The sequence below is a fragment of the Orycteropus afer genome, unplaced genomic scaffold (genome assembly GCF_000298275.1).
Source record: "Orycteropus afer afer isolate SDZICR_OR568_19922 unplaced genomic scaffold, OryAfe1.0 scaffold00193, whole genome shotgun sequence".
NCBI classification, from domain to species: Eukaryota; Metazoa; Chordata; class Mammalia; order Tubulidentata; family Orycteropodidae; genus Orycteropus; species Orycteropus afer.
In genome coordinates, this window is record NW_006921780.1 from 2,254,470 (window position 1) to 2,264,047 (window position 9,578).

The 9,578-nt window shown below is 42.2% G+C and overlaps 1 protein-coding gene across 1 annotated transcript; it reads right to left on the reverse strand.

Moving 5' to 3' along the window:
- Positions 1–1,862: 1,862 nt before the first annotated feature.
- Positions 1,863–4,658, reverse strand: LOC103202753 (T-cell surface glycoprotein CD1e, membrane-associated). The gene is made up of 6 exons (XM_007947683.2): positions 4,598–4,658; positions 3,992–4,288; positions 3,146–3,424; positions 2,652–2,930; positions 2,175–2,268; positions 1,863–2,037 (listed from the first exon to the last, which is right to left on the reverse strand). The coding sequence occupies exons 1-6, from the start codon at positions 4,656–4,658 to the stop codon at positions 1,863–1,865; spliced, it is 1,185 nt and encodes a 394-aa protein (XP_007945874.2).
- Positions 4,659–9,578: the final 4,920 nt, after the last annotated feature.

The following is a 9,578-nucleotide window of genomic DNA, read 5'->3' on the forward strand; positions in this document are numbered from 1 at the left end:
GAAAAGGCATTCAAAAGGAAATAATTGGAAATATATTTATAATACACACCTGTGCTGGAAATTGAAAGAACTCTACTGAAGCCTTCTCCATGAGATGAAACTCTGCCTTTAATCACTTATTGCTCCAAAGAACCCCTTGAAGTTTTCACTGAGTATCTGGATTCTAGTGGTCTGACTGTAGAGAGACTGTCTGGACATGTCAGACAGAAGGTAGTGGACTATCAACAATTAAAGGGCAAGGGTGCAGCTGATAATAGATCACAGGACCCCATTTGTTAACTTGAAAATGTCTTACAAGGAATTACAAATTTCCAGTAAGGTATCTACACAATCTGCTCAATTATTCATCCAAGGATGGGGTTGATATGTGAATGATGTGAGCTCTGCACCTTACTGACTCCCTCATTTCCAGCAGTCCAAATCAAATGCACCTTAATTAAGAATTGTATGCTTTAACAATCCATATAAAGAACTAAGGGGAAAACCAACAACACCATCATCATCCAAATTACAAAGAAAAATAAACACATCGTTTAGATGTTATCTGATCACTCCTTTCCTTCATTGCCTTGGCTCTGCCCATCAAAACTTACTGTCAACACCCATATCCTCTTTCCACTTGCTCAAAATATTAATCCCTCCCCCTGAATATGCACATCCACACACATGCATAGACTCACAGACGCTCAGGGAAAAAAGAATGTCATTCCAACCCCATCCTCACTTTGACAGAGGGCATCTCATGTTAATACTTTCTCTAGATATCTCTGAAGATGGCAAACACTTGAATCACTGTGGAGCTAAGGCACCCTCCTTCATCTTTGGCGAGAAGCAAAGGGAAAGAGGAAGGGTTTTCATAAAAGCCCAGTCAGAAATGTCAGAGAAGTAATAATGCAAAGCAACACCACTTCCTGTGATGACAAATTTATTTTTAGAATTGATTAAGAAATATTACAGTAGGCAGAACCAGGTTCATAATTCGTGGGACCAGTGACAAATGAAAATACAGTGTTCCTTGTATGGAAAAAATTAAGAATTTCAAGATGGCAACTGCAGGGTATTAAAAAAAATAGGAAGCTCTTCTAGTCAAGGGACTCTGTGCTACTGCACAGGTCACATGCCCATGAAGTCAGCCCTAAATTCAAGGCTTTTGGTCATGGATATGGATAAAAACACCTGAATCCTTCTTTCAAGCAACTGAGAGGAAAGAGGAGAACTAGAGTCTAAATAACTACTGTTCAGCATAGGATGGGGTGAGCACCTTAAGCATGATTGGTTCAACTGTGGGAGCACAGAATAGCTTTCAGTTCAGCAATACAGGAAGGCTTGGTGGATAAAGAGCATCTAAGTTAGAAAGAGGTATAAGCAGGCCCCAGGTTACAAACACCCCCCATAAGGACAAATCACCCTTTAAGGTTATATAAATTTGCCCTCACTTTGAACCACCCCCTACTCACAACAAATTCTTCATCACAATCACCTTCACTTGCTGCACATACAGCTGTTAAATCACTGAAAAGCCTTCAAGCCTTTATTTGCACTAAAATAAGGCTAAATAAGAACCATATGCATCTTTTTAGACTTAACCTACAAATTTGACTTAAAGAAATGTTTAGGACAGATCTTGTTCATAACTCAAGGACTGTTTGTATCACTGAATGATCAATAGAAATGAACATACAGCTAAAGTGGAAAATGTATTGCTGGCAGATTATTTAAAAAAAAAAAAAATACAGACTTCCAAAAGGTCAGGATCTCTGCTAGGAAAAGCTGTTTTAAGAAATCATGCATTGATTATGGGATTGATCCATGTTTAAGCAAAACTAGACAAGGATTTTATATAGAAGATCAAGCTAATGTCTTTACAGTTGGTTCAGGCTTTTTTTCCATATCTTCAAGAATCCATTTTTGGCCCATAATGCCTGGACTGAGACAAGTTGATATCCTGAAATCTTGGAGCCCTGGACTTTGGCTCCCATGGCAAGTTCAGGCATATAGGGAGTGAGGACATCAGGAGAGATGATATTCCAACTTGAGCTGTGGGACAAAGAAGAGGACCTTACTTTAAAAGAAGGCAAATCAGAGAGAACTGGGGAAGGGAAAAAAGAAGACAGAGAGGAACAATGAATGAGTTAAGAAGAGGTTGAAGAAGTAAAGAATGACAAAAGACTCACCTCTGCTTTTTCAACCAAAACCCAAAGACAATCAGCACGACCAGTGTGACTAAAACAGTCAAATGGATCAAAGTCAGGAGCATGGAGTATCTATCTGGTTGGAGGAAAGTATGGCTGTCAGTTCATAGTACTTTCTTTTTCACTGTAGTGAATGCTTCTCATTGCACAGGGGTGGGACCTTCCCAGAGTTTTCATCTGTATTTTCTGGAGCCCACGTTTCCAAGCCTCCTGCATCTTTATCACTAATCTCTCTCTGCCAAACCACTAGGCCTTCTAGCTTCTCTTTTTAGCACTTCTAATCCCCTGCTTTTATTTTCTTGGAATTTAACTGCTGCCATTCTCCACCTTTTGTAATTTGGATTCTCCCACTCTTATTTTTCTGGTGCCTAACAGTCCTTTCCCATTTCCCTAATTCCTGACTCAAAAGCCTTAGGACTATCTTTCATCCTTTCCCCACTGAGCTCTGTACTTTCTCACCCCAGTGGATGATAATATCATGGCCTCTCAGACTGCTGTGCTTCACTCGGCAATACAAGCCAGCTGTTTCACCAGTCTTTGCTTCCAAAGTTACTTGGAGATACCAGGTCCCATCAGCATTGGGTAGAACATCACCTCGCTGAGTGCCTTGCTTCTCATGCTGCCCCTGCATCCACATTACCCACACAGGCTTTGGATGGAAACCAGAGACATGGCACACCAGCAGCAGATGGCCAGGCCTGGGAGTGGGACCTTTAGACACCCAAGCATCTGGCTTCACTGGAGAGAGATGGGGAGAAATGGAATTCAGGAAGGGACTTCAAGGTACTTTGGAAATCTGGGTAATTACTTACTTCCCTTGTCTATGAACCAATCCTGAAACCACACATCCCATTCTCTAGATTCTTATTAAAGTTTCAAAAGTATAATAAGGAATGGAAAACTCAAATAGAAGAGTTAAAGCACTGGAAATAGAAACAAAGAGTTGACCTCACCTTGATGTTCCAGTTCTGTCTTCCCTGCTGCAAGGAGGCCTGCCAGGAATCGAGGGCAGGTGTCAATGAGAAGACCCTGCACTATTTCTTTAACATCTCTGTACCGATTGAGCATTCTGCAGACATTCTGGGCTTGGCTCCCTGCTCCTGGAGATGGCTTCCAGGAATCCTCTTGGAAACTCAAGAAATCTGTTCCTTGATATGCTCCTTTTAAAAATCTTTCTGGGGCCTTCCCAGCACGCAACCTACAGCCAGCTGCTAACTGCATCTCAAAGGGATCTGGAGGGGGGAGAGAAGAGAGAACCAGTATGGAAATAATTACAGGATAGGGAGGTAAACAATGTAGAGAATAAAGGGATTCAAGGGAAGGAAAATTTGTTGGGGAATCGTAATGGGAGAGTAGGTGGAAAAGGAGGAGGAAATCTGTGGTAAAATAATTAGAAGATAACAAAGATATTTTGAGAAAATTTATGAGAAAGGAGCATATGGGAGGGTTTTTAGGAAGATAAAACTCTGATGCCAAAGAAAACTCACTCTTGAGTGCTTAGACACAAGCCCCCTAGGGCAAGGGAGAACAGAGGGCAGAAATGTGGTTGGAAGTCTAAGGCCAGGGACAACCATTCCATGGAATCACATTTGAGGGTATGTTCAGGGAAGTGAAGAGATTTGTATAGGCCCCCTTGTATGTGCAGACCCTCCTGTATATGGTAGGAATGGAGAAAGGCAAAGAAAGACACAGCTGACAGGGTATAAGATCAAGAAGATTGATAGAGCTCATTTACCATCTTTCCCCATAGGATTATAGAGTCCTCAGACAGAACAGTGAACCTAAAATAATGAACTCACATTCAAACTGAAACTGGCTGGCAAAGGTTTTCACCGCCGGGTTAAAACCTTGCAAGTACAACTGAAATAATGCCTGGAGGTTCTTCAGCTCCTCCTTGCTGAAGTTCCCATGGGACCAGGGCCGCAGAAAGCGGATGGCACCCAAGACGTTGTCCCAGCCATGTGTCTGCAGCTTGCCCAGCCAGCCTGAGCCCTGAGTGTATGCCCAGCTGTGGTTTGCAAAGGAGGAGATCTGGCGCAGGCAGAAAGTGAGGGGCTCTTCTTCCACTAGATAAGAGGATCCTGGGGCCTGGGGACCTGAGGTAGGAATGATGAATGGAAAGAATGTGAGAAGATGGGAGGAGAGGGGCCCAGAGAGTAAAGGATGGACAATACTAGACTGGTTGAATATATTCTAATATTTCCCCAAGGCCAGCTTCTTCTCTCCAAAATCAGAGTGAGCAAATGAGACTGGAGCAAGGATTCCTACTGGAACTAGCCTGGAATGCAACTCCAAGGGCTTTCCATGGTATATTGTTGCCTTTCCCCATCCCATTCTCCCCAGGGCTTCCTCTCTGCTCACCTGTGCCCCAACCCCAGGAGTTTTTCCACCTGAGCTCTTCTTACCTGCTATGCTCTCTGCAGGGCAGAAGAGTCCCTCAAAGAGCAAGGGCAGCAGGAGCAGCATTGAGAATCTGTGAGGTGAAGGATGACTAGTAGAATGAGCTATACTGACAACTCCCATGTCTGCTCCCTTCCCCTTGCTCTCTTGCACTCCCTTCTGGCTTCCCTTGCTGCACTGACAAGGAGTACAAACCTCTCTTCTGCCCACTTCTCTTTCAGAGAAACTCCCCTGCCACCCTCAGCCACAGGCCTCCCACAGAGTCTTTCATTTCCCCTCCAGTTCTCCTTCATGCTGCCCTTTTGCCACCCTTCAACCACCCCCAACTCTCTGGCTTCCAGATTTTCAACCTGCTTTTATCTCTAACCTCCCGATCTCTGCTTTTACTTCTGTGGAAGGAGTCCTGGTTAAGGACCAAGACTACAGGCTGTGGATTGAAAAATTTACTAGCTTTTGACCTTGGAGAAATGAAGTCTACATTTGTGTTTTCAATCTCTTCGACTGTGAAAAGAAGAGATAGAGGGTACCCACTGGTGCCCAGTGACCTTCCCAGCAATTTTCCTACTGCTTATCTCTCTGTGGCCTTCACTTATTACTCCCTGTTGCCCAGCCCTTCCTTTCTCCCTCTTTCGTTTGTCTTTTATGCCATTCTTTACTTGTCCTTTACTTCTTCCCACAGAATCTGCTCTTGTTCTTCTCATCCATTCCCCCTGCCCCCTCACCCTCCATTCTGTCTCTTCAGTCTGTTCATCTCAAAATCATATCAGAAGGCACTAGGCATTCTAGGTGTAGTTATATAATCCACAAGCTAAAGATTTGCTAACCTTCATTATTTGTAGTGAAAAAGTAGCAGCAAAGACAGAGTAGATGATGAGATAATCTGAAGAAAATGCCCTGTTTCTCAATTTCCTGGGTTCAACCAATTCCGGTGTTGGAAGGGATCTTTGAATGGGCTTGACTTGGAAGTGGTGAACTAACCATCAGGTAGATTTTTATCTATGTTTTATGGGTGAGTCTAGAGTGAGAAGTCAGGGGCTTTGAGCCTCCAACCCTACCCCAAGTCAGATGTGAAAAAATGACATGGTGGAGGTATCTGAGCTCTTCTAACTTCATGGGGAGTAGAGATAATCACCTTCAATATCAGCCCAAAGCTGATTCCTATGAGGTGGAGGTCAGACATGCCTCTACTCTCCAAACTTGTTACCAATCCAACATCACCCATCCCTCCCATGGCACTCTCTACTTCTCTAATAAAACCAAAGAAAGTACTCACTGCCACCCAGTCAATTCCGACTCACAGTAACCCCCTTTATGTTTCTGAGGTGATAAAGATTTACAGAAGTAGATTGCCCAGTCTTCTTTCTGCAGAGTGGCTGGGGGGGGGGCAGGGGGGTTGAACTGCCAACCTTCTGGTTTGCAGTAAAATGCCTTAGGCACTATGCCACCAGAGCTCCTTACTTCTCTGATAAGTTCAATAGTTTGTTGTGGTGCCCACACAAAATTCACATGATTATGGAGTTTATTAAGAAAATAATAGGTTACAATTCAGGATGAGAAATGACTCAGGATACAGTTCTTCAGTCAGGACAGCTTCTTCTCAGCCGTGCCTACAGGCATGCCTCTCTCCATCCCTTGGCCTCTAGGGCCTATGGTCTTTCTGCCTTTGCTCTGCTCAGCCAAGTTCTACAAAGTTCTTTAGCTATGCAGTAATTGATAGGAGGCACCCTACTTTGCCAGCAAGCCTCCTGCATGAAGATGCTCAGCTTTCTTCTTCCCTGGGTTCAATCTACTGTGTCATCTCCTGCCAGTCTCCTGATTCTGCTGCCTCTGCTATCACCACTTTCAGCCACTTCTCTCACTGGCTCTGCTATTACAGCTCCTTCTCTCTGTCTTGTCAGTCTAGGAGGTTCTCAGCACAGGAATCTCAGGTCCAAAAGATGTGTGCGCTACTCCTGGCTCCTCTTTCTTGATAGTTATGAGTTTCCCTTTTGCACTTCTGGGTTGGCTAATTTTAAGCCTAGCAAGATAGCAAAGCTGACCAATCCCCTTGTTAGAATTCCATACACCTTATTTTCATAGCCCCTCCACACAAGGGTGCCGAAAGCTATTCAGTACCTTTGGTGGATCATAGTACATTTGTATAGTCCCATCCAGTCATTCTGTGAGAATTACAAAGACTAAAGGGATCATTGTATTCACTGTATTGTAGTATGTCTAGAGGTCTGTATGCAAGCTTCACCCTGGGGATGAAGACAGAGAGCAGGGGCAGCCAGGAGGCCTCCTGTCACAGTTCGTGTCCTAAGAGCACTGGTCCTCCTTCAGTGGTGTCTGGTTAGAGAGTAGCTTCACAGGGTGCAGTGAAGTGGCTCTAGGGGACTGGAGTATTTGCAGGAGAATGAATTACTGTGTTCAATTTTTATTTTTGTTCTTTTCATTTATGTTTGTCATTGCAGCCTGAAGGCAGTTGAAATGTCATTTCCCTATTTGATTTTCACATATTCATTCAACTGTCATTTACTCAGAGCCCATATTGTGCCAAAATCTGTGCCAGACACTAAGATTTCAGAGATATAAGTTCTTTAGAGAAAACAGAACAAAACTCAACCCAAAACCGCTACTTTTCTAAAAGCACATATAGACTAGTGGGAAGAATTATTAAAGAAGGTCCACACTCAGTCTCACTCTGGTTTTATTTCTGAATTCCAAAGATAAAGTTGCAGGCAGAAAATATTGGCCATTTACAAAGAAGAGATGCCTTCATCTGTACTGATGTCTCAAATGCTATACAATAGGGAAATATTTCAGAATTTTGAGGGAAATGAAGTGACCCTAGAATTCTTTATTCAGGCATAGTATCATTATACTGGGAGGACAAAATTAATCTACTAATTAATAATTCAAAGACCATACCACACATTATGGGACAAAATTAATCTATTAATCGAAAATTGAAATAATATACCACATTGTTTTGGTCCTCTTTTGTCACTCTAACAGAAAATACCACAGGTGAAATGGATTGAACAAACAGAGATTTTACTCTGTTACAGTTTTGGAGGCTAGGAATTTGAGTTCAAAGTGCCAACTCTCGGGGCTGGTTGAAGGCCCCTTGACCTTAGGCTTTAGTTCTGCCTCTTGTTCCTGGCCCACTGAACATGGAGGCATCTCTTACCTCAGGTAGCTGCTGGCTGCTGAGGCTGACAAATCCAAGGTCAACAAAATGACACAATCCCAAGATTATCACATAACATGGCAGGCCACTGGTTCAAGTCCAGAAACAATCCTAACATTAGCAGATAATATGGCAAGCTGCGGAATGAAGACTTGGCTATGCGCAGGGTCCAAGCAAGCCAAAAAGCTCCAGAGACCTTTCTCAAAACTGTCTTCATATATAGTAGAAGCAGACTACATCCACCCTGGAGTTGATTACCAGTGTCATTGTGGTGGTTATGTTTTTGTGTCAACTTGGCTAGGCCATGGCTGGGCAGCTGGATGTAGTATTCCCCATGATGAAAGATAATCAACTCCATGGTGGAATCTACTGTGAGCAGCTGAGTAGCTGCCTTAGGGAATGTGGTCTGATTCCTGTATATAAGCAGAAGCCTTGGGAATAGTCTGTAGCTTATGGCACCTTGAACCCTGCATATAGCCGTGTTATTGTTCAGCAGCCTGCCATGCTCTGCCAACCTTGGGACTTACAATGGACTTGAATTAATGGCCTGCCATGTGATTTGGTAATATCGGGACTCTGCCTTTTTACTTGTCAACCTTGGGCTTGGCGGCCTTAGCAGCTAGCAGCTGTCTGAGTGAAGAGATACCTCTAGCTTCAGTGGGCTGGGAGCTGGAGGCAGAGCTGAACCCCAAAGTTGAGGGGCTTTCACCCAGCCCCTAGAGCCTGGCACTTTCAACTAGAACTTAAAGCTGCCAAATTGTAAGAGAATAAACTACTGTTTGTTCAAGACATCCCATTTGTGGCATATTCTTGTCAGATTGGCACTAGGTAACCAGAACATTCATCATGGGAAATAACCATATCCAGCTGCTCAACCACTCAAAACCAGGCCCAGCCAAGTTGGCATATAATTTTTAACTACCATACACATGTTATGGAATAAATTATCAAAGTAAAATCAAAAGCTAACCTGAATAAAGAAATGGTACAAGAGACAATAGTATAAAAGTATTAAAAAATATATACAGGAAACTGAATAATTGTTTAGCATGAAATTGTAAAATTTACTGCATTTCTTAGTTAATCCAGAAAGGGGGGGAGGTGAGAATAATCAAAGAATTGAATGCCATATGATCACAAAAATGGGGAAGGAGGTGAAAAAGAAGTAAAGAAAAAAAGCTCATATGAAATCATGTCTTATTGGTCACAGGAGCAAAACAGAAAACAAGGACAGTTAGAAAAAATGTTTAAATTTTGAAGTTTATATAAGACTAAACCAAGATGCAAAGAGCACAAATATTTAGTTTATATCTCCAAAATATTTACAATGCTAAAACTTTTTAAAAAATGAAAAAATATTTTATCATGCTGGGAAAAAATTAAAAGATCCAACTGCTAATGAGAAATTTTAAAGATGCTCTTCAAAAAAAGAAATAAAATGAGATGGACCCAAATTCACAGCCCAAAATAGATTGAGAAGAAAAATAATGAAAAATAAGAGAAAGTCTGCCTACTGCAAACTAAAACTAAAAAAAATATATATATATATAAAATGTGAGAGAGTGATTAATTAGAAAATTTCCTGGGTGGTGTAAACAATTAACGTGCATTTAAAGTTCTTTCTGTCATTGGTGTTCAATGCATCAAATCTATTCTTTAGATGATCTCTAAATTCAGGAGGGATATCTTCAAGATCATATTTTGGCTCTCTTGGACTTGTTATAATTGTCTTTAACTTCAAGTCGAATTTGCATATGAACAGTTGATGGTCTGTTCCACAATCAGCTCCTGGCCTGGTTTTGCCTGAAGATATT